The 21,615-nt window shown below is 38.4% G+C and overlaps 1 protein-coding gene across 2 annotated transcripts in view; it reads left to right on the top strand.

Annotated features, from left to right (window-relative positions):
• Positions 1–21,615, top strand: part of tiam1a (TIAM Rac1 associated GEF 1a) — a 301,399-nt gene that overhangs the window by 94,259 nt on the left and 185,525 nt on the right. For both annotated transcript variants that reach the window (XM_060833501.1, XM_060833502.1), the window contains exons 2-5: positions 11,420–11,589; positions 13,118–14,164; positions 16,931–17,372; positions 21,345–21,517. In XM_060833501.1, the coding sequence (XP_060689484.1) occupies positions 13,130–14,164; positions 16,931–17,372; positions 21,345–21,517 (1,650 nt within the window). In that variant the 5' untranslated portion in view covers positions 11,420–11,589; positions 13,118–13,129. The remainder of the gene's footprint in view (positions 1–11,419; positions 11,590–13,117; positions 14,165–16,930; positions 17,373–21,344; positions 21,518–21,615) is intronic.

The following is a 21,615-nucleotide window of genomic DNA, read 5'->3' as shown; positions in this document are numbered from 1 at the left end:
TTCAAACAGACTGCAGGTTATGATTATATTAGACATGTTTTTTGTGAGTAATTGCTTTTTTGAGGGCTATGACTTATTAGCGAAATGAGGAACTGCCGGAAAAACTAAGCAGGTCTGGCAATATCTTTGAAGAGAATGCAGAGAGTTAATATTTTGCATCCAATGGCCCTTCAGAACAGCTTTAAAACTCTTCTGAAGAAGGGTCACTGGACCTGAACTATTAACTGTGCTTTGTCTCCACAGATGCTGCAAGGTCTGCTGAGTTTTTTCCAGCAATTTCTGATTTTTTTTTTCTTATTTGCAACATCCACTGTTCTTTTGGTTTTCTGTTGAATCATTTATTTATTGTCAGAAATATTTTTAGGCGCGTGTACTGAGACAAATGCCTGCCCTCGTAATTGGCAATTTTAATTTGAGTGGTTTAATTGACTTTGTGGAAGCTGATCACTGGACCTATCTTGAGTGTTCACACAAATCAAAATTGAGGTTTTAAACGTTGCTGAAACATTATCTGGCACTGAAGCTATTATCCTATTGCATTTAGCAGGACAAAATGTAGAATACCAAATTTCAAGCAGTCAAAACAGTGTATATAACAGGTAAAAAGGGAGTTGGTTGTTAACAAGTCAACTTTGGCTAAGGTATTGCTATGGAGAAAGCCACATGCAGTAAAGGCTTCCCAAATTGTTGGCTAATTTTAAAAAGGCAAAAGGTTTGAATATGTTTCCTTTGTAAAGAATAGATTTTTGTGTATGAGTGTGCATTATTCCTAGCACACAAATTAGCAATGTTATGAGTTAGATCAATTATCTCAAATTTTTTCTTTATGTAGCTGTTAATGCAGTAGTGTTGTTGAACAATCAAGAAATTGCATCTGATGGTCAGTCTTTTGTTTTGCTAAAATATATCTATACATAAGGGCTCCTTCTCTAACTGAAAACATTTGTTCAATTCTTGCATCTTTTGAATTACCCAGCAACTTGGGTGCCTAAAGTACTCTGTTGTTTTATCCATGGCAATACCTCAGCTCATCAGCACACTTGTTGCTTGTTGTACAAATTATTGTGATTGTTTGAAATTTGGCATTCTTGCATGTGTGCTGACGAGTGCAAGTTGAAAAATTTCAGCTATCTTTTCCGTATTCAAGTTCTGTGCCACCGAGGATTGAGATTTTTTTGTAATTCAGACTTGATTAATTTGCAATGGTTTAACATTTTCTCAGGTGTTCTGACCATTCCAAATACAGTACATTTTTAAAATACTATGACTATAAAAACCTTTTTTCCTTTTCTGTCAAGCTGGAAAACAAATCCATGCTAGCCAAAGATTATCAACTGTACCTTGACATTGGGATTTTCAAAAACAAAAGTTATCTTGGAAATGTGTATTCCAAGATTAAGGATCTTTAGACTATACAATTGAGCATGGTTAAGTGTGATTATGAAAAATGCATCATACATTATTCTATATTATTTTATACTATAAACACCTGAACATTTCTTCATATTTCATAGAGATGACACCATCTCATTACTCAAATTATTGTCCGCCTGAAAGTTTATTTGAGGATCATCATCAAAGCACAAAACCTTCCAGATACATACCACACAGTATAATTAAAATTCACACTACCTCCTTTTGCCTTGAGGCCAAGCAACAAAACAATGCAGTGCATTATTAAAACCATTATTGAAACAGACTTTACATTTGAGGTCTTCTGTGCAACAGGCATTTCTGATGAAAGGGCTTATGCCCGAAACGTTGATTCTCCTGCTCCTTGGATGCTGCCTGACCTGCTGCGCTTTTCCAGCAACACATTTTTTCAGCATAAAGTTTTACAGCACAGATAGAGATTATTTAGCTAATCATGACTGTGTAATGGCTGACTCTCTGCAAGAGCACTCAGCTTATTCACATTTCTTTGCTGTAAGCCCATAAGATCTAGGAGCAGTAGTAGGCCATTTAGCCCGTTGAGTCTGCTCCATCATTCAGTGAGATCCTGGCTGATCTGAATCTTCAAATCTGCCTTTTTCCTATCACCTTGATTTCCTCACTCACTTCTCTATCTCAGCCTTGAACATATCTAGGGCTCCAGCCTCAACAGATCTCTGAGGTAAAGAATTTCATGATTCGCAATTCTTTTAATGTAAGACCCTTATTCTGAAGTTATGCACTGTCCTAGACTCCCTCAAAAGGGATAATAAAGTTTCTGCATCTACCTTATCAAGTCACTAAAGAATTTTGTATGTTTCAATAAGCTCGCCTCTCATTTTTTCAATCGTTACCAAACGTTTTTTGACATTCTTTTTAAATGTCCCAAGCATTTCAGTTCAATCAGTGTATATGGTGGGGTGTTTAATCTCCTAACAACAGTATAGTTTAGAATATTTTCATTGTTCAGGACAATTTTCACTTTGGTTTGTTGATTGAGAGTTATTAGGCTTCGTATTTTTTTAAACAATTAATTGACTTGCAAAACTAAGCTGACAGAAGCTTAATAGAATAGCAATAAATTATCTTTGAAGAGTGGTTCCTGCTAATTTATGGACAGGCCAATTTGCATACTGCAAAGTCCTTGATACAACAATGATGAAAGATGACACTTCTGGTTACACAACACTTCTCACTGATATATTCGAGTGAAAATGGTTGAAGTTTAAAAATGTTGATATGATTACTTTCTTGTAAAATCTTTGGAACTTTATGACAGAAGTGTTGTTTAGTGTTTGAACACGGGTGTAAGAAAATTTTATTGTTGTCGTCTTGCAAATATATACCGATGCAGTTGTCCACCCTGTGACTTCTTGATTCTTCAAAGCTACCCTTTTCACCATGGTTTGTGCTCAGTACCTTCCCGTGTTCAGTGTTTTGTCTTCATTGCATGGTTGAGAATACAGAGTTCTCAAGTACCACACACTGTACAACTCTACTTGAAACTTGGCCTTGGACTTGCAACAAACTGGATGGTGCAGATTAGACTTTTTAAATGAGTACAAGCGTTTCAATTTAATGGCAGTGGTCTTGGTCTGGTCTTGGAGGATGTTATTTGTTCTGTAAAAATTCATCATCCAGCTGACAGTATGCTGTACTTTTTAACAAAAGAAAACATTCATTCCTATGATCGTGCTTTGTTTAGTTTGGACAATACAGAGAAACATGAAAATTATAGTGGCAACATAAAGACTGAAAAAAATATATAGAGTGAAGATTTACAGAGTTATTCTTCAGGATAGATGTTAGGTTTGGGTTATTGTTCTTTTATTGTCACTTCATGACCTGGACTTGGTATTCAGGGTATAATTTTGGAGTTTGCAGATGATATGAAACTTGAAAGAGAAGTAGACAATAAGTAGGTATATCCTGGCAGAATCACGGGATCTCAACAGCGTAGAAACGGACCATTTGGCTCATTGGGCCCACACCAGTCCTTCCAAGGGGATCCTAATATCTGGTTTATGTGGCTGACTATCAAATTTTGTTTCATAATGCTGCTGTGAAATGCTTTGTGACATTTTTTAAAGTCACAGGTACTGTATAAATGCAGTTTGTCATGATGGCTTCTGGGCCTATCTATTTGTCAGTCCATGTGCATTGACGGATCATTAGGGCGGCACGGTAGCACAGTGGTTAGCACTGCTGCCTCACAGCGCCAGGGACCTCGGTTTTTTTTTTAGATTAGATTAGACTTACAGTGTGGAAACAGGCCCTTCGGCCCAACAAGTCCACACCGACCCGCCGAAGCTCAACCCACCCATACCCCTACATTTACCCCTTACCTAACACTACGGGCAATTTAGCTTGACCAATTCACCTCACCCACCCGCACATCTTTGTGACTGTGGGAGGAAACCGGAGCACCCGGAGGAAACCCACGCAGACATGGGGAGAACGTGCAAACTCCAACACAGTCAGTCGCCTGAGTCGGGAATTGAACCCGGGTCTACAGGCGCTGTGAGGCAGCAGTGCTAACCACTGTGCCACCGTGCCGCCCACTGAGGTGGTTCAATTCCCACCTCAGGCGACTGACTGTGTGGAGTTTGCACGTTCTCCCCGTGTCTGCGTGGGTTTCCTCCGGGTGCTCCGGTTTCCTCCCACAGTCACAAAGATGTGCGGGTCAGGTGAATTGGCTATGCTAAATTGCCCGTAGTGTTAGGTAAGGGGTACGGGTGGGTTGCACTTCGGCAGGTCGGTGTGGACTTGTTGGGCTGAAGGGCCTGTTTCCACACTGTAAGTAATCTAATCTAAAATATTGTTTTCAGAAATATTGAATTTAATGTAAATCTGATTGTTGTACTTTTGAAAAAAGAATATACAAGCCAGAAATGGAAAAATGTAATTCAATAACTGGAAAATTTCTTCATGGATTTCACTCTGCCTCAAAAGATCCTGGAATCTCATATATAAAAGTATTGAAGAATTTTGGAGCAATATTTTAAAGCAATAAAATATGAAAAAGCTAAACTATCTCAAGTGAATTGCATCCCTCACCTGTGGACATAATGTGAGGTAAAAGTAAAGTTGTCTGGGTGAAAGATATGGCAGGGGAAGAACACAAGTAGGTGTGTGTGTGTTAGTTGGTGCTGTGGTCCTATTGGGTGAGAGTGTGCTGTGAACATTACAGCTGAAAACATCCATTCAACACCCCTGCAGTTGCTGTTATAAAGGAAAAGAATGGCCAGTCCCCCTCTTTGATTGCTGGAAGCAAGTTGTCAGTCAAAAGCCACAGTCAAACAGGAAACTAGATAACTCCTTTCAGAGAATCTGCAAAACCCAGAATCTTAGAATTGCTCAACTGGTAGAGTTAACACCTCTTTCAACATCCAACTCGATGCACAGACAAACCAAAGACTGATTTTGTATATCTTTGAACTTTTTTGCTTTTTGTTCCTTTTTCATTTCTACTCCATCTGTTTATGCTTTGGATGTTACTTTTCCTCGTGTTTTAAGAATTAATAACCTCACTCTTTGTTTAAGTCCAGAAAACCTGGTTAAATTATTGCCTTTTTAAAACATAAATTCATTGGAATTTGCAAAGACATCCATGAGGGAAGAGATCCCTTGTTGTATGTTCACCTTGTGTCCAATACCTAGATAGTGTTGAATAAAGAAGAGATATCAGTATCTCCCTCTCACCTCAGATCATAACAAATTAGGGGTCTCATCTGGGGTCCAGTTATAACAATCTCAACTTTTCAGCTTGGTTGCCCGCCTGCTGAATAATTTAATCTGAAGACAGTTTCAGTATTTTCAAGGTGTTTGAGCTAATTATTCCATGCTTGTGTGGCCTGGGGCCTTCATGTCCTATGTATTTTGATGTCTGTCTGCTTTCTTGTAAATCAGCCACTACACCTACCCAGATAAGGTAATTCTTGGCCTTTATTTGCATACCCATTCTTTGACTCAGCTGTTTAGCTGTGTGGGGCTGGAAAAGCACAGCAGGTCAGGCAGCATCCGAGAGCAGGAGAGTCGGCATGAAGGGCTTATTCCTGAAACGACGATTCTCCTGCTCCTCTGATGCTGCCTGACTTGCTGTGCTTTTCCAGCTCTACACCTTTTGACTGATGTCAAGAATCGGCAGCCCTCACTTTCTCCTATGTTGTTCAACCGATAGTCTTGACAGGAGTTAGAGTGTAACTTGATTATCTATTGTGCATTGCAGTGGCTCAAGTGACTCACGACTTGCCTTTTCTGCAATCTGCTCAGCTTGATTTCTTGGCAAACTACCAAAATGTTAAAGTGGGGAGTGGCCGTGTACAAAAGATAAAAGAAAGTGATATGTGAAGAGAAATATGAAACTGAAAAGAAACAAGAGGAAGTTGGGAAGAAGGAAATAGAAGTGGCATAGGAAAAAGAAAGGAAGATGAAAATCAAGGAAAGGAGCAATGATCGTTTCATTAAAAAATTGACTTCCCCTACTGAGCCTCAAAATTTAAATATACCAGAATTTTACCACTAGTTTGAGTAAAACAGATTAGGTTTGTTTGATTTCAGAAGTCCTAAATATGTGGCTATTACTGATTCTGAACTCTTTTGATATTATTTGGCAATTGTGGTGACCCAAGGCAGGCTTAAAATAACAACATTTGTTGCTTCAGTGCTTTCAAGATTTTGCTTCAATAAAAGTAATTACGCATAGACTAAGCCCTTCTCAGAGCTAACTTGCCTTCAATTCACTCGTGTTTGTTCACCTCTGACATGTTCTATATCTAAAAAAATACTATCTTCCCATCTAAGTGAGTTGTGCCTTGAACACTTAGCTACAGTTTTAGTCATTAAAACTGACAACACCGTCCTGCTCCACTTTTAGATATAGGTTTGTATCTCAATTTGCTGAATTCCACTGTCTCCCCTTCTCACTTTGATTCGATCTATTGGATATCTTCACGTTCCATGTTGATTTTCACTGCTTGCAGCATCAAACAGTCTCGGGATCTCTGTCTTCCTATTAATTGTCTGAAAACTCAATCCAATAACAATCTACCTATGTAAATACTTTTACACTTCAGCTGCATCCTTTACATGACCTCCTTGACTGGTCCAATCATAAAATATTTCATCTTGCTAATCACCCTTTAGTGTACTCAACTGCTTCTCTAACCGGCCACAAACCCTTATGCCTGTGTCCAATAATTTTAGACCCAGGTGAGGAGGCTTTTTTCCCCCCAATTAAAGCAAATGTTGGTTTTGACTTTAAGTATTCAAAATAATGCAAATAAATGAAAAACTTATTTGAAAGAAATGCTCAATATGTTACGCATGTGCATAAATGAGAAGGAGTAATCCTATAAATCATTGACCCTTTGATGTCTGGTCACACCAGTTAATTAATATGAAATTTATGCTGGTCAAAGGTATAAGAATTAGTTTGTGAAATCCAAGAGTTAAGTTCAAGCTACCAAGTCCTGTTATCCTTCTTGCATACTTGCAAATGCAAAGTGTGTATTTGCAGGGATTATTTCTGATTCTCGTTTAAAAAATGTTTTGTGGGGTCCAAGAGAAGATTTATGAGACTGCTTTTCCTCCTCTAGGATCTACTTTTGAAACCATCCTGATTTATTAGATAAAAGATACATCTTGTTGCAGACTCTTAAAGGCCCTGTAAGAATTTCATTTGCTAATCTCAATCCAGTTTCTTTTGCTCCCACTCAGAGAGAACCACAACTGAAATAATTGAAATTGTTACTGAGAGAATTGAGACTGCATAATACCAGGAACTACTATGACTGCTTTGATTACCACATCAATGAAGAAGTGTTCCACAATGCCTGCTCGGTTTAATTGTTAAATGAAGTAATAAAGTGAACATCAAGATGATTAAGCTTTGATTAAATGTGTAATTTTGCACTGTCAATGAAGAGAAGTAGATGTGTTTGAATTACAATTGTTTTGTGACACCTGCATGTGTTTCAGGTTGTACAGCTATGGGACTTGAGGTCAGTTCTGTCTTTTTAACATTATCAATTTAGTCTTTAACATTTTAATTGTGCTGACCAGAGTGGGTAGGGGTGTAAATCAGAAAAAAATTAAGCATCTTTTGTACAAATGTTAGTATTGAACCAAATGTGATTAGATTCTACGCAACCATGTCATTTGTGAGTGGCCATCCATTTAGAAAGCTCCATTGTGTACAAGATGAATCATGTTGCACATTGTTGTGGGGGAGAAACACCAGTCTCTGAGTCAGAACTGGGGTTCAATGACCGAGTTTATTGCATAAGGAAATACCGGAGCTCCAGGGAGAGAAAGACACCAATAGCACAGCGGTTAGCTGCGAGTCTTCCCTCGACCCGGAGCACATGTCAAGAAACTTTTATACTGTATATCGTGTGATATAATAGGTCAGTGATGAGATTATTGTCTTTGTAATATAGTTTGTTTTTGGCAATCATTATAGAATCATAGTTTTGATCCAGGCTTTGTCAGTTCCAGCACAGCCCTTGTTAATTTCCATGTGGTCATTGTCAGTTTCAGTGTAGATGTTGTCAGTTTCAATGTATGCACAGAAATCCATTGCTGTACTAATGGGCGCTATTTATTCTTCCTGAGAAGCGTTTCATTTCTATAAGATGTTTTGGCTGGACCCAGACACCCAGCAGACAGTGTTTGTTACTAGTGTGTAATCTCTCCGCCACTTGCCTTAAACTAATGAACTGGGTTGTGAGTGTGTTGCATTGGCAGTCTGGTGGCCCCAGGCAGTGTCTGTATCTGCCCTGTTGTTTCCCTCATTCTGGCAGCCAACTGATGGCCCAGCGGCTACCTTGTGTGTCCATGTGCCATCTCCTCCTTCACACATTATATCTTTTTTCCATTTGTAAAGTTGTTGAATAAATATGATAGCATTAATTTGTTTTCCTCCAGAAAATGTAATCTCTTCTCTGAGTTACATTTATTTTCTTAGGATATGTGATGACTGTGATTATGTTGTAGTTTTTATATCAGATTAAGCATTCTGTCACAATTTTGATATATGTAATAATTTAATAATGGCATCGCATTAGTTATGGTGTGTTTTTACTCTCAGGTAACTGTAATTGCTCTGCCCTTAATCTTAACTTTATCCACCTTTTAATCTGCATGCCAATTTACCTTACTTAAGTGGCTTTCACTTTAATTGCCCTTCTCATCAGGGCAGAAAATGTTTTTTCCTCAAGAACTTGAATAGTTTGTCAAGGCATTTTTTCATTTTCAGAGCTTATACTTCGTAAAAGAAATTGGCAGATGGTGTGTTTAAACTGGTATAGATGCAGAATTCAAAGGATTCAACAATGTTTTCAATAATTAGCAATTCTCCATTAAATATAAAGCACAGCATTAAATCCTGAGACACTACAGGAATTAAATTGGCACAACACAATGAGTATAAATTATCAGTAAACCTTTTACAGAAAAACCTATCACCCTAAAGACACCTTCAAAAGATTGGTTCAGTCACATCTAATGTATTTTCCGTTATATATGCGCTAAACAGGAAGATATTAGCTGGGCAATATCATCCTTTCTGTATTGCACCTAAGATCTGAATCTGAGACCCAAATTTGACAATTCATGCAGTAGTCTTCATAATAGCACCCTATACATGATTTTCCACCCTACCCCGTCCAAATATTTTGCAAACACATGCAGCCTTGAGGTAGAGATTTCACATTCAGTTGCAAGGAATTAGTCCCCTCAGTGATTTGAGGTTTTTCTGACCCCTAGTTAGCTGAGTTAGCTTCTGAGTGTTTTACAACTGTTCCCTCTCCTTTGCAGTCTGCCTCTTTGCGTCTCATCCTTCAGCCTACGTTTCTCTCTCTCTTGCAGCATTTCTTGCTCTTTCCCATCTCCCTTGCAGATTCCCCTGCCACACCCCCATCATGTTCAGACACTCCCTCTACTCCTAGTCACGGTGCATTCTTGATCTCTGTTTCAACCCCGTGAAGTCTCACCCTCTGCTTACACTTCTTTACCACCTTTCCTCATTTGCTACGTTCCACAGGCAGCCTTGCCCTTTTCTCCCACTACTTGCAGCCTCTGCTGTCCTCTTCAGCAAGAAATCACTTCCACCCTAGTCACCTCACAGACTTGATTGGCTCCCCACAATAGACTGGATGAAGTGACTGCACTTTTATTGTGCAATTTGACATTTCCAAAATAAAATCAAATTGCTGGTTCGAATCAAATTCAAAGATTTTCAAGATTTTAGCCACACAGTTACGACTCTTATACTGCATATTCCACTTGTGTATAATTCGGTGTTCATTACAATAGCATGCAACACCTTTTACCCTCATACCTGTTTTAACCCACAATTGTCGTACGTATTTTAGGTTAAATGCCTTACAAATCAGATTGCTTTCAAACATGGTAAAGGATGTTTATGGTTGTCCTCCTTAAAGTAGGGAATGGGACCCAAGGTGGGGTCATGAGCAGAAAGTTAAAAATCATGAGCTCTGTGACAGCCCTGGAGCTCTGATTGAGGTATAATAATTGTGCTCCTGCTGTCACTGGTTTCACAGAGGAGACTTGAAAACATGAGCTTCATGGGGTCACATTGGCAACAAGTTTGAGGACTGCTAAATCGCATGCTCAGCATTTGGCAGTACTGACCCAGCTAAAATGCTCTCGAGGCTTGGAACCTATTAACTGGAATCTTTTTTTTAAAAAAACTAATACTTGGTATTAGTTTGCAATTATTTTATACCTAAGTATTAATTTTTTTACATATTGGTCTGGAAGGTCTGCAGTAATTTCTTTTGTAGGACCTAATGTTAAACACCATTTGTAAATTGAAATTAAAACTCAAAAGCCATATTTTTACTTTTAGTTCTAAATGTATCAAACTGTTTTCAGCTTGGATTTAATTAAACTTTGCTGGCTCATATTGGGAGTGAATGTCATGAAAGCTAAATTCTCCTGTTCTATAAAGCATTTCCATATCAATTCACTGGAAATATAGATGAGAAGTATGAAGCAAGAAGGCCAGAGCCCCAAGTAAATGTCTGGTGCAGGCTGGTTTAAAAAATGCTCAGTCTCTCAATATTGGAAATTCAAAACTGCTGAACCTAAACATTTATCATCTTTTGGCAGAGGTTTGCATTCGATGGATCTGCTCTTTTGTATGCCTGCACCAGAGACCCTGCTGGCATGCAATCTGATTTTGATAAAATTGTTTCTTGAGACTCCTACAGGGTCTGGAAAAAACTGAATGAAGGAAATTTTCTTGTTGAGTCACCTTCAATCTTTAATTGACACAACTGTGCATGACATGTTGTATTCAACCATCCCCTCAGTCCTGGCTGGATTGGTTTTCCTTCGGACATTGCAACTCCTTCCAGGTTTGTTTTAATTTGATATCAAAACAAACTAGTGAGGTTGCACAGTCCTGGGACTGTGGCTACACGGTGGCACAGTGGTTAGCACTGCTGCCTCACAGCAGCAGAGACCCGGGTTCAATTCCCACCTCAGGCGACTGGCTGTGTGGAGTTTGCACGTTCTCCCCGTGTCTGCATGGGTTTCCTCCGGGTGCTCCGGTTTCCTCCCACAGTCACAAAGATGTGCAGATCAGGTGAATTGGCCATGCTAAATTGCCCATAATGTTAGGTAAGGGGTAAATGTAGGGGTATGGGTGGGTTGCACTTCGGCGGGTCGGTGTGGACTTGTTGGGCCGAAGGGCCTGTTTCCACACTAATCTAATGATAAGTCATGGAAGTAGAAATCAAATGCAAAACTGTCTATCTGATATCCTGACAATTTTTAAAGGTATTTTTGCTAAATTACAAGTTTTCTATGCATTCAGCTAAAATATTTAAATCCTGTAGTATTTGGAAGATGAATCTGGTGATTACAGAGCACCATTTCAAGCTGTTTTTTGTCTTTTTGAGTGATGGTAATGTGTTTGTATCTTCAAATTAATACATTGTAACCGTAAACTTTTTTTCAGGCTCCTGTGAAAATTCACTTACTGAAGCTAAACTCTAAAGAAGACCTGGATTAATAAGTGTTGAAAGACACAGTAATGTTGCTAACTTGATTGCTATGCCTTAATTTCTGGCATGTACTCCACCTGAAGACGAGGTGAACTGTTGTTTGATTTCAACACCAATCTCCAAGGTAAGGTTCTTTATTTAATCTTGGTATTTTATATCTTTTTATTTGCAATTTCAGATTTTGGGGATAGAGTATTGATGAAAAATTTTTTGCATCTCGTGTGCATTATTCCAAGTTGCCAAAAATGAAGACCTACAACAAATTGCAAAATCAAAAGTCGAAAGTTGATGATAAAAGTCAGTCAACAAAATGATTTGAATTTTTGAGTTTTAATCTGTAATTTGCCAACAACCTTGTTATGGAAAATGCGATTTTCTATTAAGACAACTTCAAATGTTACAAATTCTTAATGATAGTATTGTAACATATGTTTAGTACATATAAAAAATTTTTTAAATGTAATATTTTCAAGTAAGAACTATTCTATATTCTTCATATAAATACCAAATCATCAGTCATTAATAGAAAGATCATTGACATGTTGGATGTAAGTTTGCTCATTGAGCTGACAGGTTTGTTTTCAGATGTTTCATCACCATGCTAGGTAACGTCATCGTGACCATTTACCATCCTCTGATAAAAAGAATCTGAAATTACATCACCAATCTTAAGAAACCAAGGCCAATAAATAGAGAGGAGGGACAATAGCACCAGCACTTCATAGGAGGCTCACTGATGATATTACCTAGTATGATGATGAAATGTCTGAAAACAAATCTGCCAGCTCAGTGAGCAAATTCACATCTAGAACCTCGAACTGAGCTGCAAATTGACATTGTCTATGTTCATTCCAGCCAACCTTTTTTTCATTTTTGTGGTGAAATTTTCTATTTGAGCTCCCTTATGTTTTGAAAATTCCAGGACTTGTCACAGGTACGTAATAGATCTGTTTTTCCAAAGCAATTTACAACTTCAAGAGCTTAAAATCTGATTTTTTGAGCAATTACGATAAACATCAAAGCAACCAAGTGATTTACATTGGGGTGCAAGGTTCCTTTAGTTTTTGGAACTCAAAGATGTTTTTTTGTTTTGTACTGGTTTAAGCACATACTACTGAAGAATTTGTTTTTGTTTAAGTGGTTACTTTAATTTAAGCAAAACAAATCGAAGTAGATGCTGAAAATCTGAAGCAACAACGTAATATCTTTCAAAAGCACTACATGTTCAGCACAGCATCTTTGCACCTGGAAATTTCCTGCACCTGTGATGTGGGTAATGAGTGCTTTTTTGAGACCAAAAAATATACTAGTAATCAGATTTGGTAGAACCATGGTGAGCCTATTTGTTCAGATGGTGCCACAATTCAAAATACTTTGCTGCATGAATTTTCTCATTATGGTGGTCACTTTCTAATCTGTGTCTATAATTTGACTCCAGGAGTAATGGACATTTTCCACTTTGGATTATTTTGACTTCCTGTTAGCATATATAAATCATTTTTGAAAATATGAATTTGCATTTGAAAATCAACTGATTCTTCTGAAAATCATTGATCTAGGGAAGTTTGAGTCTGACGTTAATGTGTTTTAAAAAAATTCTTTATAACTCAAAACAAAACTTAAATTTCAAAGACTAATTTTTTTTTCCTTAGACGTCTCAAAAGATGGGAAATTCAGAGAGCCAGAATGATAGTGAAAGAGCGTTTTCTGGAGATGAGCGTGCAGGTCTGTCACGCAAGCATATGTCTCGGTCACTTCGCATTCCAACTAAAACTTCACGAAGAGCCAGGCCTGCCTCAGCAGTCAGGATTACACACAGAAATTCCGAAACAAGCACTAAGTCTAGCAGCACTCCCAGCATCCCACAGTCACTGGCAAGGGATGGCCTGGACGTCAGTCATCCAGGAAATCTTAATAATGCTTTAGAAGAAGAATTTGGTCGTCCATCTTGGGTGGGTAGAATGGATAAAAGTGTAAGGCCTGTGTCTTACCATACAGGTTCTTCAGTTTCCAGTACCAGGCGAAGAAGTGCTGTGCAGCCACTCCATTCAAGGGATGAGCTTGACATTTGTTTGGACAATCATATTATCCATGTTATAGAGAATTTTGATGAAATAAGATTAGACTCTGTTTCCCAAGCAAATATTGAAGATCTGCATCTAGTTACTGGAGATGAAACGACCATTTTAGAAAGCACAAATATCAAGAAAAAACGATCCAAATCTGCTGACATGTGGCGACAAGATAGTATGGAATTCTCCTTATCTGACCTAAGTCAGGATCGGTTAACCAGCACAGAAGATCTGTTGGATAATACTGATGACAAGGGATATGAGAAAAGTAGGCTAATAAACAGTAATTCTATTGATCTCGAACAATTGAGTGGAAACCAACGTGCTAACTCTCTAAATGAACTATATAGCCAAAAACCAACAGGCGCAAATATGAACAAAACGCGGAGAAACAGATTTAAGACACTCCCTCGGAATTTGAGGACTCATTCACATAATACAATACAGCCAGAAAATATAAATGCTGTGGCCTGGTCAGCTGGAGAAAATGCAAGTGTTCATTCATATGCTGCCTCAACACTTCCATGCAGGAAGTCCCATTGCCTTTCCGAAGGAGCGTCTAAAGGACGAATAAGCCATGTTACTGATAACAGAACCACATATGTCAGAAGGTCCAAAACAACACAGGTAATACATAGAATAAAAAATCATGTTGGCTTTTATTAAAGCCATTAACTATTACTGTAAGTTTTACTGGTTAACTATAGAAACTTAGAGGCTAATGGATTTGATGTCAAATGGTCAGCAATATTCGGAGTTTAATTCTATTTCTGTTTTATTTAGCTGTGGCCAGAAAGATCCTCAATTAGACTTTTTTTTGAAGCAGCGCTTTCAATTAGTATTTAAAAATAAGATTCCAGCTGTTGTGGGCTAGAGGAAAACCCATATGTATGAATTTGCAAACTGCAAAGTATTACTTCTGACAAGTTAATTAGAGTGCTAAGTTAAGAGACAGTCTGAAATGGGTTCTTCAAATTCCCGTGACCAAGAATAATAATTGATATTTGACTGCTGTTATATACACGAAGCTAGCTTGATGTCCAGGCAATCTAACTTCAAGCATGTTTCAGTATATCAACAGTTTAAAAAAGGAACAAAATCAAAAGCAGAGTGTTCTCTGCTAGTGAGCTGTAAATGTTGTCATTCTGTAGTGTTAAAGCTGCTAATAACCACATATTGAAAGCCCCACAATTTATTGTTGTTCAGTGTTGCAAGCAATACTTTTGCCACCCACATGCACCTTAAACAATCATCTCTCAGGCTGAGGAAGTCTTGCAGATTTCAACTTCCTGGATTCAGCTATATAATAATCACCCTTTCTTTTGTGTAAAGAATTTCAAGTGACCCGCCCTCAAATTGTACTAGTTTAATTCCGTGGTCCATTGTCTTTGTCATAATTTGATAATGTTTCTTAACGAAATTCATTTACTTCTTTGCATAAACTTTGAGATCCAGTCTTGATCTCTCCGTTTTCTGAGGCCAAATAACTTTGTTAAAATAGTTAGCACACTGAAAAGACATTTGCTTTGTAGCGACAAAATGCAAAAATGTGCACAATTGGTAATGGTTGTTCCAGAATGTACTTTGTACAGAAACATAGCTGAAGGGACAAATAGTGATGACGAAGTGGGGAGGCTGCAGAAGGATGTGGACAGGCTAGAAGAGTGGGCAAATAGTGGCAAATGGAATACAATGTGGGAATGTGTGATGTTGTGCACTTAGTCTATGCTTCTATTCTTTGTACTAATTTCTCAATGAGAAAAAGGTTTTGGAAATCTGAAGCACACAAAGGGGCTTAGGAGTTCAAGTTGAGGATTCTCTTAAGGTTAACCTGCAGGTTCATTTGACAGTTAAAGCAAATGCAATGGTGGTATTCATTTTGAGAGGGCTAGAATACAAGAGCAGAGATGTACTGAGACTGTATAAAGGTTCTGGTCAGGGTGCATTTGGAACATTCTAAGCAGTTTTGGGCCCTGTATCAAAGAAAGGATGTGTGGCATTGGAGTGGGTCCAGAGGATGTTAACAAGAATGATCCTAGGAACTATGGGCTTGACATATGAGGAGTGGTTGAGAACTCTGGGTCTGTACTGAATATAATTTAGAAAGATGAGCAGGGATCTCATTAAAACTTAACAGAACACTGAGAAGCCTGGATAGAGTGGACTTGGCGAAGATGTTTCCAGGAGTAGGACAGACTAGGACCTGTGGGCTCAGCCTCTGGGTGAGGGGATGTCCCTTTAGATGTAAAATAAGGAATTTTTTCAACCAGAGGATGGTTAATCTGTCAAACTCATTGCTGCAGAAAGCTGTGGAGGCCAAGTCATTGAGTGTATTTAAGATGGAGATAGGCTCTTGATTCATAAGAGGCTGAAGGGCTACAGGAGAAGGCAGGGGAGTGAATTGAGAAACATAATTGAATGGCAGAGCAGAGTTGATGGGTCAAATGGCCTAATCCTGCTCCTATATTTGTTAGTGTTCAGTAATTAAGATCTGTGAAAGAACTAAATTTGGCTGCTCTACAGTCACAATGGTTATAAATGTTGAAGGGAATATTACTTAACACTAATAATAGTTCACTTACTGATGCACAAAAGTAATGCCCAAAACGCAAGTTTCAGTTGGAAGTTTCTTTTCAACTTTGTTTCAAAAACTTCCAGTTATATCACATGTTGCAGATATCACCATCCGTGCTGAAGTATAAACTACAATCTGTAGAAAATTTCAAATTGAACAGAGGCCAGCATGAAAACACTATAACTACTATCAGTAACCTGAAGCACTCTGTTCATGATGTTACTACCCAAGCAGATTCTCAATTTCTGTTGTCACTGGCCAGCTCCACAATGTTTCAAATGTCCAAACTGAATGTTGTTCCTGGATAGTGGAATTTTTAAAAAGGTGGCGGAGGAAGAAGAAGACAGGTTTGTTTTATTCCCCACTTTGTTCATTTTCCAATTACCTGGAGTATTATGTAACTATGAGGAGACCATGAAAATTAAGCAGGGTCTTTTGCAAGGAGGGTACGGTGGAAAGGGAGATGTCTCCAGGTGTTAGTTTTTCTGTAAGATAGTAGTCACACTCATAAATGCTAGATGCTAAATTGTTTTTGTGATGCTAAACCTTGTAAGATAAATGGGGAACAATTACCTAAAATAATTGGGAGGATTGGTTTGCACAAATAATATTCAAATTGATATGCTCAAAGAACAGAAATTGTGATAAGCTTAAGGATGGACTTGACTGAAATAATGTGCACTCTCGTAAAGGCGTGCAGGATAAAATAAAGTAATTGAACTTGTAAACTCAATATGTATATGGATTATTATTTTGATTTGCATCTTTCACTGTAACAACGAACCGATTTTAGTATCTATATGTGTATTTCTGTGTAGGACATTACTACAGGAGATGGAAGTGAATGTGCAGATAGTGGTATTGATGGTGCAACAATGGACAATGATCATCTTTCCCGCTTTTCCAACATGACCAGTACAACATGCTATCCAGCCAATTTCAATCGTGATTTAATTTGTAGTGATATTGGCACAGCAGGAGATGCACTTCGTCAAGGAGTGTATGAGAACTTTAGATGTACTTTGGAATCAAATGTTGTCAATACAGAAAATCCAGAAGAAGCCGAGTCAGCTATGAGCGATGAACAAAGCAGTGGTACCCTCAGCTCCCCAGGGCAGTCTGACAGTCAAACTGCAGATCAAGGAACTGTTCGAAAAGCAGGTTCACTTGCTGTGAAGAACTTTTTAGTCCACAAGAAAAATAAAAAAGTGGAACTGGCTACACGGAGGAAATGGAAATATTATTGGGTATCATTGAAAGGTATATTTTAGATTCTCTTGATTTATTTTCATTCAGAAATCTTTTGCCTGAATTCTTAATTATGAAATAGAGTTGAATGCTATTGACATTAAATTGCGTTTTACAATCAATCGTGCATTGAGTGGTAAATACTTTAGTATAGATTTTGTGAAATGAATGCTTGCTGTCCACCAACTTTTGTTTTATTCCAGCACACACTATTCCTCAAAAAAGGAAAGGTTATCAACTTGACACATGCTAGATTTTGGATTGTATTATCTTCTGTCTCATACCAATTTTTGGATCTAACTTTAGGCGTATTACAGTGAAAAACAGGATGGAGAAGCTTAGTACCAAATGTACTTTGAACAGGTGTACAATTTTTCTTCATCCTATTTGTCTCTTGTCCTGAGCCAGAAAATGGTGAAAAATGTGGACAAGATGCAACACAACCTTCCTCACCCAATGTCACTCACCACTCCCACAAAACAATATCTCTTCAGTAACTCCTGTTCAAGGTTGCTGGTCCTATTTAAGATTGCAGGAGATGTTGGCAAGTCAGTTATAGGGCATGATGGTCACTTCAAGTTTTTCTTTGCGAAATGGAATCATTGACCATGGATGTGACAATATTTAAAATTTAATCAAGACAACAGTTAGATGGTTGCAGGAAAGAGTGGAAACTTTTCATTTAACATTTTGGATCTTCACAGTAATTTCTTTATCTCAACTATATCTTTTACCTCATATTTCAAGCTTCAGACAATAAAGTTTAGCAGGAAAAGCAGTCATGAATATGATATCAGTGTGGTAGTTTTGGTGCCATTTTGCATTAACCACGATATCAACTTCCCCACATGTGCCAACTCAGAACTTATCTGAACTTCATCAGTGCATCAGAAAATTAAATTTCCAATTGTAGATCTTAATGTTGTTATAACAACAGATCTAGGACCTCAACCAGACTGAACCAGCACCATGAGTGACCATCTATCATATCTGGCCAGAGCCATGCACTCTGGTTCGAATTGCATAGTATTTACAGAAACGATCCATCTGGCCAGCAGGTCCATGCTATTACAGCAGTTGATAAGATCCTGTGTCACTTGGTTTATTATTAAGAAGGCCCAATTTTGCAAAGCAATCTAATTTATCTCTTTGACAATGGGCATAGCTCATCAAAGAAATGGCTAAGATAAGTTGGTAGTTTGACTGATCTTTTTCAAGTTCAACTACGATTGCAGATGTTCCCCTTGTGAATACTGAATTTCCTTTCCTCAGTCCTTGGATTCAGGCTGTCCTTTTTCTAATTTTATCAATTGGAGCTGTTTGCTTTTGCAAACGTTTTAAGACTGCAATACCATTGGATTTCACTCCTACTCAGAGCAATTTCTAATCGGGAGCACATATAGCCCAGGGAGACTGCTTAGAATTGCATTGTCAAATGCATTGAGTGACAACATATAACATGGCTTTCCTTCAGTAGGGGCTGTTTGGACACACTGGTAGTATCCTTGTCTTTTGAGCCGCGTGGGCCTGGTTTAAATCGCACCTGCTTGAGAAATGTTTAAGAACGTGTCTGAACAGGTTGGTTAGATAATAGCTACCTTTTCTCATGTAGTACAACACAAGGTCAGCACCAGTGAGAAATACCAGGTAGTGATTGTGGGAGAGTTCAAAAGATTTGCTGGAGGACAGGGTCCTCCTCCATCTCGCCATCTGAAAGAGATGCAGATTTTGTGTTTGACATCAAGGATTCAAACGTGAGAAAATCACTGATTTTCACAAGCAGTTAAGGAGTTCCATTATTATGGCGTAGAGACTCAGAGATTCTGTAACCAGCCTGCAGGATGTTATCTCAAAGGTCATTGGCAAGATGGAGAGCATTTTTATCTCAAAGGTGCTGCAGAGGACCTGAACTAATATAGCCAATGTCACTAGACCCTATAGAATAGGAAGAAGCTCCAGTAGCTGCAATCCAGACTCTTAAATTCCAGCTTGGTGAAATTCAATTTGTTCTTGTACTGTAAAGGAAGAGCTAAGTAATGAACTAAATGGATAAGAATTTTCAAGTAGTCATTTGTCTTTGGCATTCTGTTCTAAAGGGAAAAATCATGATCTTCAGTCCAGTGATGGTGGCAGTGGTGTGTGGAAGTGAAAACATGTAGGATGTTAGCATGTTTGTTCATTTTTCAGTCCTTTCAACCAATATCCACAGTAGTTCCAGCACATTAACATGTCAAGATTTTTCAGAAGTAGTGATTAATTGGGTCCAGAAGTATCTTGAGATCACCAGAAATTGTTTATCCATTATAATGCATTCCTCAACCTTTTGCTGTTGACTGCTGATAATTAGGGAAGGTATGGTTGAGCCACTGTAAATATATTTTCCACATCACTTTCTCAGGGATGTTGCAACACACTTAGAGTCATAGAGATTTACAGCATGGAAACAGACCCTTTGGTCCAACCCGTCCATGCCGACCAGATATCCCAACCCAATCTAGTGCCAGCTGCCAGCACCTGGCCCATATCCCTCCAAACCCTTCCTATTCATATACCCATCCAAATGCCGCTTAAATGTTGCAATTGTATCAGCCTCCACCACTTCCTCTGGCAGCTCATTCCATACACGTACCACCCTCTGCGTGGAAAAGTTGCCCCTTAGGTCTCTTTCATATCTTTTCCCCCCTCACCCTAAACCTATGCCCTCTAGTTCTGGACTCTGGACCCCAGGGAAAAGACTTTGTTGATTTATCCTATCCATGCCCTTCATAATTTTGTAAACCTCAATAAGGTCACCCCTCAGCTTCTGTCTTTTAACGAAAATAATCCTAATCTATTCAACCTCTCTTCATAGCTTGCGTCCTCCACACCAGGCAACATCCGTGAACCTCCCCTGCACCCTTTCCAAAGCATCCACATCCTTTTGGTAATGTGGCAACCAGGACTGTATGCAGTATTCCAAACGTGGCCGAACCAAAGTCCAGGGCAACTGTAACGTGACCTGCCAACTTTGTATTCAATCCCCTGTCCAATTAAGGAAAGCTTGCCATATGTCGCCTTGACCACTTTACTGACCTGCGTTGCCACCTTCAGGAAACAATGGAACTGAATACCTACTTCTCTATGTTCCTCTCAGAAACAAACAGCAAATGGATTGCTCTTTTTTAGGGCTTGACCAATTTTACACCTCTCCTCTGGTGGCTTGGGTAAAGTAGCTAAAATCTTCACTTCCAATATTTTCTTACGTGCTTCTATGTTAATGGTATAGTTTCTGGTAGCACAGGGTTAATTACAGTTTTAAGTCAAGCATCTCTATTTTATTTGGATATTGCAGTGTATTGATGCGACATGAACAGGTAAAATCTGCTGATTTGTAGGTGTGTGACAAAAGTCCATAAAAGTTTTATTGTTTCTTTTACTTTGAGTTCGTTGGTGTTTCTGAGATTGTCTTTCGACTTCATAAAGCTTCCTATGCACGATAGTTCTTTTCTATCCCCTGACTGATTACTTCAGGAATTTGCATTGTGCAGTTAAACCAATCTTAATTGAGGTACTGTCGAAGAACTACAAATAGACTTGGTTCCTTTGGAATGTGGACAAAACCATCTCGACTTCATGTTCCTAATGATCATCCATTTGCCTCTTGTGGAAATGCGGCAACTATTAGACATTATCATTGAGCAGAAATCCCAATGTTATTCACTATCAAGGTTGATGCCTGAAGATTGGCCATTTGGATAAGGTACTCCAGGTTGTTCCAGTAAGGAATTCATATATTTATGAATGCACCAAGTAAATTGACCAGAAAGAATTTAAAATTATATCACCTATTTGACAGTTCTCAGTACATTGCCTAAAAAGTATAAAGATCTTTAAAAAACTGAAGTTTGTCGTAGAGTTTAGCATGTTACACAGGTAGCATTGACATTGTTTAGTTACTGTAACTTATATTTAACTTAAGATATTATGTTCGTTTTCCAACTTTAGGCTGCACTTTATTTTTCTACGATGGTGATGGAAGATCAGGAGTGGATCAGAACAGTGCACCAAAGCACATGGTTTGGATTGAAAATAGCATTGTTCAGGCAGTGCCCGAACATCCAAAGAAAGATAATGTGTTCTGTCTTAGCAATTCACTTGGGGATGCTTTCTTATTTCAGGTTAGTCGTATACCACTCATCTTTCTGACATTTCTCAATTTTCAAGTTAATTAACCAACCTTTGATATTATAATATTACTGTCTCAAAAATGCACTTT

This window comes from Hemiscyllium ocellatum, chromosome 12 (genome assembly GCF_020745735.1).
Source record: "Hemiscyllium ocellatum isolate sHemOce1 chromosome 12, sHemOce1.pat.X.cur, whole genome shotgun sequence".
Taxonomy (NCBI): Eukaryota; Metazoa; Chordata; class Chondrichthyes; order Orectolobiformes; family Hemiscylliidae; genus Hemiscyllium; species Hemiscyllium ocellatum.
The sequence above is the reverse complement of the archived record's forward strand: the minus strand, read 5'-3'. Positions and strand labels throughout refer to the sequence as shown.